Source organism: Rhinatrema bivittatum, chromosome 12 (genome assembly GCF_901001135.1).
Source record: "Rhinatrema bivittatum chromosome 12, aRhiBiv1.1, whole genome shotgun sequence".
NCBI classification, from domain to species: domain Eukaryota; kingdom Metazoa; phylum Chordata; class Amphibia; order Gymnophiona; family Rhinatrematidae; genus Rhinatrema; species Rhinatrema bivittatum.
The window spans coordinates 3,855,280-3,874,053 of NC_042626.1; the positions used below are offsets into that span (position 1 = coordinate 3,855,280).

The 18,774-nt window shown below is 50.5% G+C and overlaps 1 protein-coding gene across 10 annotated transcripts in view; it reads left to right on the forward strand.

Annotated features, from left to right (window-relative positions):
* Window positions 1-18,774, forward strand: part of NFASC (neurofascin) — a 120,245-nt gene that overhangs the window by 83,337 nt on the left and 18,134 nt on the right. For 4 of the 10 annotated variants that reach the window (XM_029573850.1, XM_029573851.1, XM_029573852.1 and 1 more), the window contains 4 exons: window positions 330-452; window positions 1,086-1,259; window positions 15,250-15,381; window positions 16,318-16,387. In XM_029573850.1, coding sequence (XP_029429710.1) covers window positions 330-452; window positions 1,086-1,259; window positions 15,250-15,381; window positions 16,318-16,387 — 499 coding nt within the window. Of the gene's footprint in view, window positions 1-329; window positions 453-1,085; window positions 1,260-2,518; window positions 2,558-5,595; window positions 5,710-11,202; window positions 11,320-12,264; window positions 12,415-15,249; window positions 15,382-16,317; window positions 16,388-18,774 lie in introns of all 10 variants that reach the window. The other 6 variants (XM_029573854.1, XM_029573844.1, XM_029573845.1 and 3 more) reach the window with 4 other exon arrangements.

Consider the following 18,774-nt stretch of genomic DNA (forward strand, 5'->3'; position numbering starts at 1 on the left):
TCATCCCTCCGGCTCCTTATTTTACATGAAGTATGGCACTTGCACAGCACTTCCACTCTGTCGCTCATCTTGCCCATTGCATGGACCAACCAGCAACAAAGCGTCTGTCTTTGCCTGTGATGCTGTCCTGGGCTTTCCTGGCACCAGCCTGGGGCCGGGAGGTGCATTGCGGGAGATATTGTGTTAGTGTCTCTTCAATGTGTATTTGTGCTCACGTCACCTTTAGAAATTCTGCTGGAGGAGCCAGGTCCCCTCTTAGTGTTCTCCATGTTAAGACTTCATTTTAAGGTTTGTTCCTTTCCTTTTCTTTTCCCTTCCCTCCTTGTCAGTGCCTAGTGCCCCGAGGTATCTCAGAGTCCGGCAGCCAAACCCGCAGTCCATCATCCTGGAGTGGGGTCACCCCGAGCACCCCAACGGAGTCCTCACCGGCTACAGTCTCCGATACCAGACCTGTACGTTCACTGCTTCCAGCCCTGCTGCTGTTAAATGTGCTGCCTATAGCTGATGCTCGCTCTGTCTGTCTGTCTGTCTGTCTTGCAAGCCTTGCAATCTCACCGTGGCAGTACAAGAGTGAAACGCATTTAGAAAGCACCACGTTTATAACCATCTCTGCTAAGTGATTTCAAGTGCTTATTTACTGTCCTTTAAACTCGAGCCATAACTGAAAATTACTTGTTATTCACATTACGTTGAGGGCCTTCCAGATTGTTTACTTGAAATCTGATTAAGGCTGAATGCCGCTGTTGGGATGTCTGTAATGCAGGGGAGTGTTTGGTGGAAAGACAGTGGAGTTTGCTAACCACGCCTCTTAAAGAAATGGGTCATTTTACTGGCTTAGAAAAATGTCCTGATTGTAGCCTCAGAATTCCTATAATATCTCAGTCCCATAGACACAAAGAACTTGGCATAAGAGAGCGAGCCTCGTGGAACGGCAGGGGCACTGTGGGATGCTCAGTTGCTGCCGTGACCCCTCTGCCACAGAAAAGAGCACCACATAATCACAGCCCACGAAGGGATTGTGGGGCCAGGGATGGGAGGTTGCTGATGAAAGCTCCTGAGCCTGCTGTTTTCCCTTTCTTTTCCAGTCAATGGATCCCGGACAGGACGGCTTCTACAGGAAAACTTCTCCCCCAATCAAACCAGTTTTACGCTGGCAAGAACAGACCCCATGTCCCGTTACCGCTTCTTCCTGAATGCCCAGACACAGGTGGGAGCAGGGGAGATCACCAGGGAGGAGTCTCCGGTCATGCAGAATGAAGGTAGGCAGAGTGTACACAGGCTGAGCCAGACCTGCTCTGGAACTCGCATCTCATTGCATGCTGGCCTTAGGAAAGTGAGAGGCGCGGGTTCCCGTGCTGCCTGCACCCACCCTAGAATGGAGATCCAGAGGTGGCACCGAGATACCTCGGGGACTCGGCCCATCTCTTTCCTTTCTTCCCAGGAAAAGCAGAGCTTATAGCTCCCAGAACTCCTCCGGGCAGTACTGAAGCCTTTCAGGAGCTGCAGTGGTGTCTGTGTTGCATTTTATGACAATTGTGCCAGGCTTGAGGAAAGCAATGCAAAGGATGTGCAGCCCCGCATGGGAAGAAGAGTTACTGCTGCCCCATCCTTCTCATTTCTGATCAGTTCAGCTTGAGAGTAAGATTCACCCTGCCCATGCTGAGGCATTTCGGGGCCGTCTAAGACTGGCTGTGAAGTTTCCATGCAAGTCCTGGTGGGTGCATATCACACACACATGCCCCATGCTGGCACCATCCCTGCCTGCTGGGCTCACAGGAGAGCCCAGTGCAGATGCAGCTGGCATCAGAGCACATGACGAGGCCATTGCAGATGTACTGCTGGCCTGTGACCTGCAGGCAGAATTTGTATTCTAGGCCAGGGATTTTACACTCAAGATAACCGGCACACTTTCATTATTTTGTGAATATATTTGTGAAGAATTACTGCTAAATGTTGTGGGAAGAGGTTTTATTCACCGGAAGACTTGGGTTGTGGATTTTGTTTCCCACCCATTATGAATTTTTGTAATCACCTTTTTTTCTGGCTTCCTGAGGACCCAGAACAAAAAATGGCAGTAAAGTGGAAAATCACTGCAGGCAGAGAGAGAAGAGGCCCCCGAGCATGTGAGAGACGCGATCCCCTGCCCCCTCACACACCCAGTATTATGGTTTCTGAGGCGCTGAAAGGCTGTGCATTCCCTCCTCTTACTAAAATGTGTGATCTTGACTTTACGGATTTGTACTTTGTTTATCTGAACACGACAGGTGGGGGCCCAGTGAGAGAGCTATATTCTTACTAATTCACCTGTTGCCCTGACCCCCTTCTCCCTCAGATCGTCCTTGTAGCTCCCCTGTCTCTAGGTGTGGTCACCCTCCCCTGGACAGTGCCTAACTCGTGTTGATCTGCTATTGTACAGTGCTTGCTCTCTCCTCTATGACTTTATAATCTTCGTTTTTCTATTCTCTTCCCCTTCTCTCATCCCCTAACCCCCTCCTTCCCTGCTGGTTGCCACCCGCAGAAGCCACGGCCACCCCAGGTAGTGTACCTGCAGGAGAAGGTAACGGGGCTGGGACATCGCTGTGCTAGTGCAGTGCCACCGCACTCGATCACCTTGTGTTAACCCTTTCAGAGCGGCGGGGTGGCGGGGAGAACCGCTGTTATAAATATTAGCAGAGAGTGCAGAAGATGTTACTGAATGAAAAGCTTTCATTGCCTCTCCTACAGAGAAAGTCAACAGACAAGTGGTAGTTGATACCTTTTTATTGGATCAATTTAGTTCATTATGGGCCTCATTCACTAAGCTTTTTTTCCCCCCATTGACACAGAATGAGAGTGAAGACTTAGTAAATCTGGCCTCAATCAAGTTAGTCCTACACTGCTGCTGCTGCTCATAGAAGGTTTTGCCTGCCAATACTTTTGGGCAACCAAGTGACCAAGATAATTGCAGAAAGGCACATCTGAGAACTGTTTTACCAAGAAAATCAACCTTAAGATGTGTATTATCTGCTGGCTACATCTGTACAGTGGCTGACCCAGCCCTGACAGGACACTCTCTCATGGGTCCTCCTATTGTATGGGGCTGCGGGATTGCAAAACGTTTTCTCTTCTAATAATTACAAAAATAAACCAGCAGACTCCTGGCTGAGGTTTTCCTCACTCTAACAGCAGCCCCAGCAACGTTAAACGCACCAAGGTCCACAGCATGGCTAGGGTTAGAGAGCAACACGCACCAGGTACTTCTAGCAGCAGGACGCAAGCATTCCCAGCTTGTGCCCGATAGCTCTCACCTTCCGGAGCTTGTGAACTACTGCTGCCCATCCAGCGCTTACGTTAGAGGAGCTGGGCTCCCTGCAGGCACCCATGGGCAGGACTTTTATTTTAACCGGATAAGGACTGTGGTCAGTAAGAGTATGGAAGGGGGAAGCGGTCACTGCAGCCGCCATGCACTGAAAGGGTTAACTGCGACGCGCTGCTTCTGCTCTGCATGGCGCATGCTCTGCTGGGGGGAATGATGTGTTACTGTCATGGCCATGCCGGTGCCTGATACAGAGAAAGAGATGAGTAGGAAAGGGAACTGGCTCGTGTCTTACCGTCTCTCACGTATTCACTGAAACTCATGCAGCCCAAAATGTCCCACTTCTCCCCTCCATCCTCCGTCAGTAAGGACAATGTCGGAATAGCTTACGGCTCAGACTGAATTATGCCAAATTTAGAGGTGTTTTCCTGAGCTTGTGGTGGGAGACAGTGTGGGGCCTATCAGTAAATACATTTGTAATAAAAGGGGCAGTGATGGAGCTTGCTTTTCAGTATAACTGCTATGGTTTTCTTTCAGAACATCATATGAATGATTTGCCTACAGCCATCTCTCTTAGGTTCAGTCTGAGGATGATGCGCCAGGGCTGGAGTCTGGGTTTACTCTATAGCAGTACCTCAGTACCAGTTCTCCATGCTGGGCTTGTTTTAATTCCTATTTAAAGCCAGAACAAGACCCACTACTCCATTGCCAGTGCCAAGTGCGAGTCGTAAAGGGATCACTCTCTGCTCATTTTCCTTTCTTGCACACAGGAAAGATCCTTTTTCCCGTCCAGGATTTCCAGTTCTTGCTGTGCCTGCAGCCTGCCAGGCCAGGCCAGGCCCTGCTTCTGCTCAGTGTGGCTCTGTGCATTTCTCTGGGACCTCATTCTGGCAGCACTTTACATTTGTGTGTGGTGCATAGCTCTGCTTTCACTATATGTTTTATTGTTTGATAACATCTGCCCAACGCATGTCCTTCCAGCCAGTGCTGCAAGCATCAGTTAGCTGGCAGGAAGCGAGTCACAAAAACAGTTCTTTGCCAATAAACGGGCAGTGAAATGCTGTGTGCAGCCACCCTGTGCCTGGTAGGAGCTGTGCTGTACAAGGGGGATAAGCCTGTAGCTGCTGCTGAGCATTACCACCCTGGCAGGGAGTTTCTCTCGCCTGGCTGCCCATCAGCTGTGCTTTTTGAAGGGAAAAAATGTTTGTGTTTAAAATGATGGTCCAGACTTGGATCTCTGGCTGTCGCTGTACGCGCTGGCTGAGAGGGTTGCTGCATGGGACTCGGCATGCCACATGCAGCCTCACTGCATGCTGCTTAGTACTACAGGCAGTGATCGTGGCACGCTTTGCTTGCAGATTCCCGCAACGTGTGTTATGTGTCAGATCACAGAGTGTGGAGACACTAAAGGGGAGACCCTCTTGTGCAATAACATACAGTACCTTATCCTAATTAATGAGCAGATTGGCTGGGCATCAGCATTAGAGCCGTCCGATGCAGGATGGGGCAGGATCATTAGGTGGTTAATATTAAGGGGTACGAGAGAGAGTGCCAAGCACTCTGTCCCCTGCTTCCACCTTGTTACAACTTCACTCGCTGGCACTCTGTCATGGGGGCTTAGTTCCCGGAAGCTGGAGGAATGGGGACATTACTTCTTTAACAGGGAAAAGGCCGTGGATGGTAAGAAACAGCTCCACCGTGCCCCTTTCCTCTCGGCCAGAGCAGGTTCCTCATACTTCTCCTGCCCTCTGCTTCCGGAAGCCACCAGCTAACCAGGCCGCGGTGCTTTGCTTCAGAGTATCAGCGGCACCGCACGGAAAGGGGGAGGTCAGCTCCCTCCTGCTGGGGAAGATTAGGGCAGTTAGGAGACAGGGCTCAGAGGTCAGAGATGGAGATGTATGTCGGGGGCAGGGGGATTATGAGGACCCAATGTTGTCTTTGTGAGGGGGTGAGTGGTGGTTATGGAAGGAGCCAGTGAATGACAAAGGCCCAATTTTCTCATTGCTTGGGGGAAGGGAGTTTTGCTGTGGGAAATGTCCTTTTTGCTATGGTACAGTTAGCAGAGGATTACCCAAGCTTCCAAGCTTGCTCTTTAATGCAGGAAACTGGCAGATAATTAACATGTTAATGCTGTTAGGACGTAGACCCCTTAAATAAATAAATGCGAGGGGAGCCTAAGTCTGGAAGCACCCAGCATAAAACAAGTGCTTCTGCACACTCCTGTGATCTCAGGACATTCCACTTAATGTTTTGTGCTCTTTTTTGTGTAATCAATTCAGTTTTCTTGCCTTTCCTACTAGCTGCGTCTTGGGTGCCTACAACTGACGTCCTAACCACCGCTGCCACAGTCTCCACCAGCAGCAGCAGCAGCAGCAGCACTGCGCTGCCAGCCATCACTAGGACCCAGGACGTTGGTACTCTCCTTTCCCTTCCACGGCACAGCCACCCTAAAACCTAGCTCCCACCATCCTTTCCAACTCGCTGAGAGCCACCATCCTATTTTCAGTACTAGAATGAAGCAGTTTTAGGAGAGAAGTTGTAAATGATGCCTGCACAGGATGAGTGTCTCACAGAGGACGGGCAGGTTCCTTAGTATCCTCCCGGCCATAGCCGTGCTTGTATAAATCTATAGCAGATGGAGCTCGTCTCGTGCTTGGCCCAGCAGCACCCGGACACGAGGTAGAACGAGGAACATTCAGCGCGCCTATCTTTTCAGCAATTCTGTACTTCACGTGTGGAGGGAGATGATCACATGGTTTCTCCTCCTCACAGCCCACATAATTTATTACATGCGACCTGCTTCCAGAAATACAGGGAACAGCTCCTGTCCCAAAGCGTGATAGGAGTTGCAGTTCTTCTCCAGTGAAGAATGGGGGATAAATTTCAGGGCACGTGTTCTTTACTCACACGTTAAAAAGGAGTAACGGACTTTTGCATCAGGGCCTAATACCACAAACTTAACTCCACCGCTCCAGCATTAAGAAAACCTTTCTGCACTGGGGAGTAGTAGCTAATTAACACAGGACTTGACGGGGAAGCATGCAGGTGTGTGCATGGTTTTGCTCATCTTTCTGTGCACATTTTGGTATGCTAAGGTCCTGGAAACCCTGGCAGTACAGTTCTGTGCACTGCTGAGCACATTTTATCATATCAGCCGCTAGTGAGAACCCCAGACTGTAAGTCTCACGATCCTTTTGGGTGGCACTTGCAGATGACCAAGAAGTTTGAACATGTGCACCATTCCTGCCATTTAAACACTTTTCTCATTGCTTGCACTGAAACCTGTAATCCTTCATGTTGCATTTCAAAAAACAACAGCAGTTTGCAGAGTACAATGGGCTGGAGTGGCCTGAACTCCCATGGCCAGCTCACTGCCATGTAAGGGGTTTCCTGCTCAGTCCCCGAGTTAGGATGTCCGGTATCTCGAGTCAGCCTGAGCTGGGGGGAATGGAATCATGGTCATCCCTGGTGACCAGATTAAGGGCCAGTGATGGCGGGGTTCCAGAAGGAGCCTGGTTGTGTGAACCCTGGCTCAGGCCTGTCACTGCTGCAATAATAGTGCAGTTGCTTACCTGTAACAGGTGTTCTCCTAGGCAGCAGGATATTAATCCTCACAGATGGGGTGACATCATCAGATGGAGCCCGGCACGGAAAACCTTTTGTCAAAGTTTCTAGAAGCTTTGACTGGAACACTGAGCATGCCCAGCAAGTCACTATCTACACGTCCACACGAGGTCCCCCTTCAGTCTCGAAAATAGCTAAAGTACAAGCTAAAAAATAAAAATAAGAAAATGCAAGAGAACCCAACTCCGCAGGGAGGTGAGCGGGTTTCCTGAGGACTAACGTCCTGCTGTCCTAGGAGAACACCTGTTACAGGTAAGCAACTGCGCTTTCTCCTAGGACAAGCAGGATGGAGGTCCTCACATGTAGGTGAATACCAAGCTCCAGGCTGTTCCCGCCAATAATCGAGGCCAACGGGCACAAAAACAACTGAGGTACTGTTGGACGGTGGTGAGACAGCCTGGTCTCAAGTAGGAGGCCCTAGCTAGGAAGAGTTAGGTTTAAGTCTGGACGAGATTGCGCAGGACCATCCTTGTCTAAGCAGTAATGGGCAGCAAATGTGTGTAGGGTGCTCCACGTCGCAGCCCTGCCGATTTCAGCGACGGGGCCCACCTGTAAGTGGGCCATTGATGCCACCATGGCCCTCACAGTGAGCTTTAACTCAGGTTTCTAGCTGAAAGCCCGATTGCGCATAGCAGAATGAGATGCAATCTGCTAGCCAGTTGACTAAGGTCTGTTTACCCACCGCGACCCCCGGTCTGTTCGTATTTATTTATTTATTTTATTTAAAATCTTTTCCATACCTTTGCTAAGTTAAATACCATCGCAACAGTTTACCTGTAGGCACATGTTTAATGTAGGTAAAAGCGTACTATAGTACATTCCAACAGGTGCCGTCAAAGGTTCGGTTACAATATATCATTAGACGTAGTCATTTAGCAAAGTAGTTCATGACCAATTGTACCAAGGTACTTACACGGGTAGATTTATCACAAGGTTTTCATGAGAAGGTGTACAGGAGACCCATGCTCCAATGAAGGATGAAGGCGTCGGAGGGTGGACGGCTGTCTGTCCTGAATAGGGAGCAAAAATTGCTCACCTTGCAGTTGAACAAGAAGACGAACAGGTCCACATCCACATTCTGACTGTTGTGCACTAAGGCTTCCAGCGAAGATAGGGCAAGGACCCGATCGCGGGGCAAGAACGCTTTTGCCTGAGCCATGTCCAGCCTGGTTCCTATAAATTCCAGCTGAGAAGTCTGATAGAGGTGGGATTTCGGGTAGTTGATAACAAATCCCAGAGACTGCAGTGCCTGCATGATCAGGGCCAAAGCATCCAGCATTCTGCTTGGGAATTGCTTGTGATCAGCCGGTCGTCTAGATAAAGATGTGCACCGCATGGCGTCTGAGGTGCGCTGCCACCACTGCCAGGCATTTGGTGAAGATTGAGGGGCTGAGGCTAAACCAAATGGCAGTACTCAGGTATTGGTAGTGAGCCTTCCCCACCACAAAACGCAGATACTTCCTGTCTCTGGGGAAGATGGCGATGTGGGCGTAGGCGTCCTTGAGGTCGAGGGAGCAGAGCCAGTCCCCACTTTTGAGCAGGTGGATCATAGTACCCAGAGAAACCATTTTGAACTTTTCCCTTCTGAGGAATTTGTTCAAAGCCCTGGGATCGAGAATGAGGCGCAAGCCTCCAGTACTCCTGGGTATCAGGAAGTACCTCAAATAGAACCCTCACCCCTGCTGGTGACTGGGAACGGGTTCTACCACTCCTGCCAGTAGGAGGGCAGAGAGCTCTGTGAGAAGTATGTAATGTTGGGTGAACCCCATGATGGACATGGTGAAGACTCTTCCAGGATTTCTCTGACGTTCAGTCGATAGCCCTGACTAACAATAGTAAGGACCCATTGGTCCAAGGTGATAGTCGACCTACAATGGGCAAAATAGAGACGCCTGCCCCCCCCCCACTGGGGGATTGGGTGGCAGGGATACAATGTGCTGACTCATGCTTCCTCGCCTCCAGTCAAAACCCCGTAGCTGGGGCCGGCTGGGGTCTAGGAGTTCTCTGTTGGGAGCGGCCTCTGGAAGCAGTACAGGGTGTGCAAGTCCAGGAGGCAGGGGGGATAATACTTTTGCTGCCTATAAAAAGACCTCCTAGAACTTGGTTGGGGAGGTTTCCTTGTGGAGAATGGTGGGTCTGAAGCACTGGAAGATAGCTGTTGAAGGGTTTCATGGTGATCCTTCAACTAGGCTACCACATCCCTGACCTTGTCCCCAAAAAGATTTTCTCCTGTACAGGGGAGGTCAGCCAACTTCTGGACCTCTGACCGTAGGTCGGAAGCATGGAGCCAGGCCTTCCTATGGGCATTGATGCCCACAGCGGCCACCCTAGCAGCAGTCTTGAAGATATTGTAAGTGGATCTCACCTCATGTTTTCCCGCTTCGAGTCCTTGTTGCGTGATAGAAGAGAACGACTCCTGCTGCTGTTGCGGGAGGCGCTCCACAAGTTCTTGGACCTGCTTCCATAGCTTTCGATTGTATTGAGTCATGTACAGTTGATAAGAGGCTATCCAGGTGATGAGCATGGGCCCCTGAAATGCCTTCCTACCCAAGGCATCAAGCTCCCTATGCCAAGGCATGGGTGCAGGAGCATTTAGCCCTTTTGAGAGCAGACTCCACTACCACAGACTGGTGGGGGAGATGGCGCCTCTCGAAGCCCAAGGCCTGTTGTACCAAGTAGGTGGCATCTGCCTTCCTATTTACTGGGGCAATGGATATCAGGTAATCCCACATCCGAAGAAGGAGGTCCTTAAAAATATCATAGATGGGAACATCCACTATCTCCTTCGGGGCATCCACAAACCCTCCAACCTTTTATGCTGCGCATCCTCCTCCATGAGAAGCTGGAAGGGAATGGCTTCAGCCATGGTCTGAACAAAGCCCGCGAAGGAGAGGTCCTCTGGAGGGGACTGACACCTTTCCTCCGGGGGTGAAGGCTCCGAGAGAGGATCATCAGACATCTCAAAGGAAGATTCAGCAGAGACTTCTCCCCATGGATCATACAGACCCTTTTCTTTGCTGAGGTCCCCAAGGGGCCTACGCGGGTGAGGTCTATTCAATTCCCCAGACCTAGGCACCGAGGACCTTGAGGGAACCGATGGGCCCGTTGGTAGTGGGGGCACTTAGGGTCTCGGGAAGCCGGATGGGTCGGGGAACGGAGGCCTTGGGACTGCTGCATCAGATGGTGCCAGTAGTTGGTGTGCATCTTCCTCCTCGGCGGCCCCAATGATGGGAGCTGGGGCACTAAAGGTTGCATGAGCACCAGTTGCGTCGGGAGGACTCCAAGCAGGACATCCAGACGCTCGAGCAGGGGTGCCAAAATAGATGGCATGGACTCCGGCACCAGTATGGGGGCCGGTGGCGGGGGCGGTTCAGTGCTGTGCAGGGCTCGGAGAACCGCACACTGCACCCTGTGGTCCAACTCCTCCTGGAGGTCATGTGAGGACAGGACTGGTGGAGGAGGATCAGACGTCATTGGTGCTTCCTTGGAGCCCCGAGGAGGCATGGTGCCCAGCCCCGGTATCTGTAGGGAATGCCTGGGACTCCCGGGCCTGTCGGAGGATGGGGTCTCCTCGTCACGGGGTCACTTCAGTGGCAGCACGGCAGCTGCTGGTGCCACATCGGGACCAGTGCCATGCATCAATGGTGACCGGTGTTGGCGTTTCCGGGATCTTCCACGATGCTCGGCCCGGTCTTTCCCTGGCGCCAAGGAACCCAGAATCCTTGAAAGTGGAGAGACCATGGAAGAGTTGTCACCATCTCCACCGTCCCTGGACGATGCTGTGTTGAGAGGGGAAGTGTATCGAGCAGTTCCCCCTCGACCCTGGGGCATCAATGATTCCGTCGCAGGCGTGGATGGAGCAGACTTTTTGGAGCCACAAGTTTTCTCCATTTTATCAAGACATGCATGAGGGCCCCTGGGGGGGGGGTTATCTGGTCGCAGAGCTGACACCCGCGGATGTCATGTGATACTCCCAGGCAGAAGATACAAAGCTCATGCGGATCCATTTACGTGTGGATAGTGCTGGGCGTGCTCAGTGTGCCAGTCAAAGCTTTCCACGCTGGGCTCCATCTGATGATGTCACCCATCTGTGAGGACTACTCTTGCTGTCCTAGGAGAACAGAGACACTGGGGTGGGGAGGCGGGTCATAAAATAGGGAAAAAATCCCTAGTTATTTGCAAGTGAAGGCTCATGGGGCCAGATCCTAGCCCCCGTTCTTTTGAGACCATGTCAGGCTGGAGCCAGGCAGCGTCTAACGCCCTCTTCTCCCCCTGTTCACCAGCAAGCTTTGGACGCTCACTGTGGAATGTCACTGCACTCTCCAACAGTAACTGGGCAAACATTACTTGGATGCACAACTTTGAGCCAGGGACTGAGTTTGTGGTCGAGTACAACAACAGTAAGCAGTAGCCATGCATGGAAAAAGCCACAGCCATGCGTCACTGAAAGGGGTACTGCCAGCTCCCATGGGCTCAAACAGGCACCTCCAAGCTGGGTTACTGAACCCTGCCCGCCCCTAAACCAGCTCCCCTTCTCTCTAACACTGCCCTTTGCCTTCCAGAAACAGGAAGCTTTGCTCCGAAAGGAATAACCTCCTCCCTCATTCACAATCCAATCAGGCAGGGGAGGTCTTCATTCCTAGCTTTACACTTGCAAGCCTGTGTTTGTAAAGAGGACACTCCCACAACCTGCTTTATCATCATTTTAACACAAAGACCATGTAGAGCCGGAACTGCGGGCTCCAGCCAGCATCAGATAAACTCTGCACTGGATAACTTCAGTGACGCCCAGGGTGCATCCCCTCACTTGTGACTCACCCAGTGCAGCTCTCAATAAGCTGTGCAGATTACAAATGATCTGTTTGAAGATTTTAATGGGGCACTGTGCCAAGTCATTTATGACAGAATATGGGAAGCCTCCTTTGGCCCTTCAGCTGGCAGTATCCACCAGGAAGCAAGACATCTGCATGCCATTTCTTACTGACTGCATTAATATATAAATGCCTGGAAGCATCCGCGTGTCATCTCGGCTTGAAAGACTAGGCAGCCACCGAGATGCACCATTTGGCCAGGTTTCTACATTGCTTCTGTGGTGTATCTGCATTCAATGTGCAGGGGGAGGGTGGCTGTCTGTGGTGTGGTAGTTCCTGCATGCAGTATATGGGTCAGTAGTTTCTGCAGGTCATGTGGAGGACTGTATGGGGTAGGATAGTTCCTGCATGCTGGGTACAGGGCACGGGAGGACTGCACTTGGTGCAGTAATTCCTGCATGCAGCATTGACTTATTAGTACTGAAATCTTACGGTCTCTGCTGCTGCTGTTTATGTGTAGTTTTTTCATCCCAGGTAATATGATACGATCTGTCCCAGTCAGCGGCCAGATCCCTTCTGTTCTGTTGGCTGACCTTACTCCTGGAATGACGTACAGTGTGCGTGTTTACTCCAAGGAGTATAGCTCCATCAGCAGTCCATTCCTCAACTTTGAGACCAGCTCAGGTGAGACGGCTTTCCACAATGGTGTAATGAGCCCCCTCCCTCTATCTGGTGGGCAGTGCCGTCACTAGGGTACAACAGACATGATGACGAGTCCTAAGGTTTATTGCAGCAGATGGTGTGCACACAGAGAGAGACATGAGAGGACATGCTTTGGGAATCCTAGCATGGTCGGCTGCAGAGGCAGAGAGCTGGAACAGAACAGCTGTAGATGAGAAATTCACTGCATAGATCTGTGACCGGGTTCGATTTGCCTCACATGCTTGCATTAGAACAGAAATGTCACCTCAACTCTGCTGAGCGGCCCTCGCAAATAAGACTGAATTCCAATTCTCACTGTAATCTCAGCCATTACTTGGAGAGCTACGAGAAGCAGTGCTGTGGTATTTTGACAATTTTCTCACACTTAACAGGCCGATACAATCAGAAGCACCCGCTCTCCCTACGCACGTCCAGCCACCTCTCCAGCGCGTGCGAGATCCTTTATTTAAACGAGGGGTCGCAGAAAGGAGAATAGTGCATCCCTAGCACCTCCTTATTAGCAGAAACCTAGGAGAGGTGGCTGTCCGTGTGTGTTTCCGAGCCCGCGGACAGCCAGAGGTTAGGAAGATGGACACCGGTAAAATAGAGCGTCTGTTTTCCTAACCTGACAGGCCGGCACATTTTTAAAAATTTTTATTTCTTTTTTACATTTTTGGTTCCTCCAACTTAATATTGCTAGGATATTAAGTTGGAGGGTGTACAGAAAAGCAGTATTTTCTGTACAGTTTCTGAGAGTAAAATGCGTGGCCTGGCGGCACTTTTCTTAGGTATCAAGGGTGCATAACTAATAGCCTCATTAATATGCATTTGCATGTGATGAGTGCTATTAATTTGGTGGGGCAGAGGTAGGACAAGCATTTGACACACTAAGCCCCTTACAGCATAAGGGGGAGTGGACGTGCGCTTGGCCGAGCGCACTTTATTGTATCGGCCCGATAGTGAATAGGATAAAATTTGCCTTACTTCCATTCCAAAGCTATGCCCAGAGCTCCCTCGTTCCTATATCTGCACTGCATGGACCTTCATTTGCTGCCCTGGCTGTCCTACCCTTCAATTACCCCAGTCAGAGAAGCAGTGCCACCCATGCAGACCCAGCGGAAAGGCAGCCAGACACTCATCCTTAACCTTTGTCTCCTTCCACCCGCGACGTATATTGGAGTTAGGAATTATTCAGAGTGCTGCTTTCTGAACATTTCACACCCAGTAATTAACTCTACTTTGCCCTGGCTTTACCATCCTACCCACAGTTTGAGCTGCTCTGCTTCCTGTTGCCTCCGTGCGTTCAGTGCGGCGGGCAGAAACCAGGCACAGAACATTCTCTGCCGCAGCTCCTGCCTTTTGGAATTCGCTTTCCTGAAAATGTAGAGTTGGCGCCTTGCACTAAGACGTTTTGTAAAAACTTGCAAACGTTATTTGCACAAACGTTTGCGGTGTTCACTGCCTGGAGAGTACAGGTGCTGACTGTATGAAATATTAAGATGGGAAAACTTTGTACTGCTCGTTCCTTGAAACTGAAAGCAGAGGTCCTGTGTGTTAGTTTTATAAAGGGTTTTGATCTGATAGTTTATGTTTCTTTTATTATAAGCTACCTCAAGCACTGGAGTAGTGCAGGTTATAAATACGTACACTACACGAAAACCTAATGCAGCAAGATGCTAAATATTCTGTGTACACAAAAGTGTTCTCTACACATAAAGCCACTTTGGGCAAGTCCTCGCCGTTGCCTTCGGTACAAGGTTGGGAGGTCATTTACCTTTTACTGTGCTGTATTTCAGATCCCCAGCACACTGAGCCCCACCAGCGAGCTGCACTCAGGACCCCCTTTTTACCACCAGGGGAAACCGCTGAGATTGAGTTAGCAGTGGTACTGAGTACTGCAGCTTAGTGAATCCCACAGTAAAATGCCCCCCCCATTCATAAACAAGCTCACCTCGTAGGACCTGGTTTACTAAGGCGTTTCTCCTATGCTGTGTCTGTAGGAAAAATGCTTAGCAAATGAGGCCCTTAGATTGTAATTGTAAATAAAAGCAAAGCATTGTCTCAGCTTTATAGACAGAAAACTTGATCTGTGTTTTATACGCACAAATCCTGATTACAAACCCCAGGTTCAGCGACATAGACTAACATGATCCTTACGCCTGCTCTTACCAGCACTAAGAAGCCAGCTAAGCCTGTGCACCTCTATACACTGGAGAGCAAGAGCTAATGCTTTCATTAACATGAGATTTAAAGGGAAGAGCACCTCATTATATCATGCCCCTGAGATCTGGGGGCATTGCAGCACCTAGGCTCGTTCTGTAGTGGGGATGCAAGCTGCTCTGACTGCACACCTGTCTCTGTGCCTGCCGACAGCTTCCTGTAGTTAAGCACAGCTAATGTGCTCGGCTGTCTCAGTTAGGGCACAAGGCAGCAGTAACACAATTCTCAACTCCTGTAAATTCTACTAGCAAGTTGCAAACTGCATGCCAGTCACCGAACACGGTGGCTGCTAACTTCTGCAAACATTTCTTACTGACTACCTCACCTTTTACAGATTGCATTCAGTTTGCAGACATAGCCCCTCAGCTCCCCAGGATGGTAGACCCCTATGGTATAAGATGCACAGGCCCCCCATGACTGACACAAAAATGACTCTGTAAAACTAATTTCAACTAACTGTTGGTAATTTTTCTTACAGACACTTTCTCTCTCGTGAAGCCCAGTGGGCCGAGACCTGCTGGTACAGGCTGTTTTGATGTATGCACTGTATATATCGTGTTATAATTATTAACCTTCTGTTCCCCTCCCCCATGGCAGCGTATACCAAGAACCAAGTGGACATTGCCACCCAGGGCTGGTTTATTGGGCTGATGTGTGCTGTGGCGCTGCTGGTGCTCATCTTGCTGATCGTGTGTTTCATCAAAAGAAGCAAGGGAGGGAAGTACCCAGGTACGGGGCAACAGAACCAGCACCCCAGGCTTCTGTAAAGGCAGGCGGGGGGGGGGGGAGAGATTCCCCGCCTATACAACAATTAATTAGGAGTAGCTTTCTCCCGTGATTTGTGATGGGGAGTCCTGGTGGTAAATTCACAAGTTACCCGCCATCTGCTCCTGTCGGGGATCAGCAGAAGGAAGCAGCGATGCCGCTGTACAGAGTCACTTTCAATAGCTACACCTGTTGTCAGAGTTATAGACAGAAAATTACCCTCTTTAAGGCACTTCTGCAGAGTGCACAGGGAGAGGTGGTCGGGGGGGGGAGTTTGGGCAGAGGGGAACTTCTGTGCATGTTTTTTTACATTTAAAAAGTATTTGCATAAATGTTCTTGGCCCAACTGCACACACCAAATAGCGGGTGTAATTGTGTGCATGGGATAAGTGGCGTTATTTGGGCACATAAGAGCCTGCTATAAATAAAATTATCCCCCAGCTAGAATCGCTCAGCAGATCAGATCAACACCTCCAGCCCCACCCTCTCCAAGAGGCAAGGCAGTGGCCATCCTTCCTCTGTACTGAGGAACATTAAGTCACCTCAGGTCCATACAGGGGATTCTTCTCAGCCAAGTGGAGCTTAGTAGAAGCTGATGGTAATAAAACGGTCCTGATCACACATTGCTTCTACATGCTCAAGCCCCTCTGCCCCCAAAAGGTCACTCATCCCTTAACACAGAGATTCTCCTGCCTGCAGCGGTGACTTTTAATGGAGACCCTGCCCTTCTAATACAGCCAGCAGCACTTTCACTCTCTCCTGCCGCCACTTCCTCCTCCTCGCTAGCATCAGCCACCTCTCACACAGCTTAAATTGAGTGTCCTACCACCCCCGCCAGGCGTCCAAGCACTGAATCAGTCAGGAGCCAGGACTCTCTGCTAATTTGCTTCCTTGTCCTAGTTCGAGAGAAGAAGGACCTACCCCTGGGCCCAGAGGATCAGAAGGAGGAAGACGGCTCCTTTGATTACAGGTACATTTCTTGTTTGGGTGCGCGCTGTTCCTTGTGTTTAGGGATGGGCACAGCCATGGCCACGGAGACACAGCTCCTGCCTCTGCCACCGTGCGCACAGGAAGGAGCAAGCAGCAGATTCCAGGGCAGGGAACACCTCAGGTCCCAACAGCACCGCTAGCAGGTGTTTGAGTGGTTGTCCCTTATTTTATTTCTTTTTACGGCCCCCACTCCTGCTAAGCACGCGGAAACTGCTCACACAGACAGCGGCGGCAGCAGCCGTGAGGGGTTGGGGCTTTCTGCTCCACTTTCACCTACCTTACAAGTCCCTCCTGCTCGCAGGATTTTCCTTCACAACCCCCTTCTCCCAGGACAAGCAGCATGGTGGTCCTCGCATGTGGGTGACGTCATCAGAGGGAGCCCTGTCAGGAACACCCTCAGCATGCCCAGCATGCCATGATCCCTGCAGACACAGCGGGGGTCTCCCTTCAGTCTCTTTTTCCAGGCTGCAGTTTGCCTCGCCGGTTAGGAGCTCTGTGAGATTTCTCTCACAGAAAAACTTGAAGTTTTACTTCTTAAATGTTTCCTAACAGGGGTCTCCCATCGCGCTCCGTGTGCCTCCGACGCTCGGTGAGTACTTTCCCGTGTCTCCGGTCGGTTCCTGCCACTTTACCACTCTGTTCCCGTAGGCCACCGACCGTTTCGCACCTTTTTTTAATCGGCATGGCGACCGGGTTTAGAAAGTGCCCAGAGTGACCGCGAACAATGTCCATCACAGACTCTCACACTGTGTGTGTTCTGAGCCTGGGCTCATCGCACAATGTCAGTCGGTGTCCCAAATGCGCCCAAATGACTCCAAAAGGCAGACATGCCCGTCTGGATAAGATGGAGACTCTCTTCAAAACAAGATTAACTCCATCGACTTCTGCGCAGTCATCACTGGCCAGTAAGGGTCCTTCCACAGGCAAGCCTCGCCGGGAACGACAGGGAGACTGTGACCATCCGTCACAGATGCCATCCAGGGCATCTGTACCATCATCCTCTGTGCCGAGCAAAACATCGCCACCAACACCGAAGCAATTCCACTCCCGGTGCCGGCACCGACATCGCAGCAGTATTGATGATCATCGAGCCACCTTCAAAGAGGGCCTGGGCAGAGGAGCCCCCATCCTCCTCTGCACCCAAGACCCTGAGGCATTCTCCACAGATATTGGTGCCGGGTACTGTGCCTCCACAAACTCCTGAGGAAGAGCCAGTAACACCTAACCTGCCTCCCCCTGTAGCTGCATTATCCACACCAGCTTTCAAGGAGCAACTGGACGTGCTTGTCCGCCAGGCAGTCCTCAATGCCTTCCGGAATCTACAGCCACCGATACTGGTCCCCATACCGGCACAGACTCTGGAACCATCGAATACTTGAATACTGTGCACAATACTTGAATACTGTGTACAATTCTGGTCACCGCATCTCAAAAAAGATATAATTGCGATGGAGAAGGTACTGAGAAGGGCTACCAAAATGATAAGGGGAATGGAACAGCTCCCCTATGAGGAAAGACTAAAGAGGTTAGGACTTTTCAGCTTGGAGAAGAGACGACTGAGGGGGGATATGATAGAGATGTTTAAAATCATGAGGGGTCTAGAACGGGTAGATGTGAATCGGTTATTTACTCTTTCGGATAGTAGAAAGACTAGGGGGCACTCCATGAAGTTAGCATGGGCCACATTTAAAACTAATTAGAGAAAGTTCTTTTTTACTCAACGCACAATTAAACTCTGGAATTTGTTGCCAGAGGATGTGGTTAGTGCAGTTAGTATAGCTGTGTTTAAAAAAGGATTGGATAAGTTCTTGGAGGAGAAGTCCATTACCTGCTATTAAGTTCACTTAGAGAATAGCCACTGCCATTAGCAATGGTAACATGGAATAGACTTAGTTTTTGGGTACTTGCCAGGTTCTTATGGCCTGGATTGGCCACTGTTGAAAACAGGATGCTGGGCTTGATGGACCCTTGGTCTGACCCAGTATGGCATTTTCTTATGTTCTTATGATGATTGCACCGCTACTGGACAGACTTGATACCCTCATCGGTGCTTTTCCGACTCAGCCCGTTCCATCGGCACCAAGTCGGCCATCAAGACCTCCACAGCTCCCAATACCCATTCCGGGCTCCTCTGAGGATGACAGCACTACTTCCAGTCCGACTCCAGCTCCATCGATGCCAGAACCGCTTCCTGGTCCATCGGGGCTCTCGGGACCTAAACGTCCACATTCCCCCCTCAATTCCATCGAAACCTCCATTGATGCCAATATATCCTCCTTCGAAGCCATTGAAGCCTGGAGTTTTGGACATTCTCCCTCCTTCCTGATCTCGACATGAGACTCCCTATGACCCATGGGAGGATGTGGA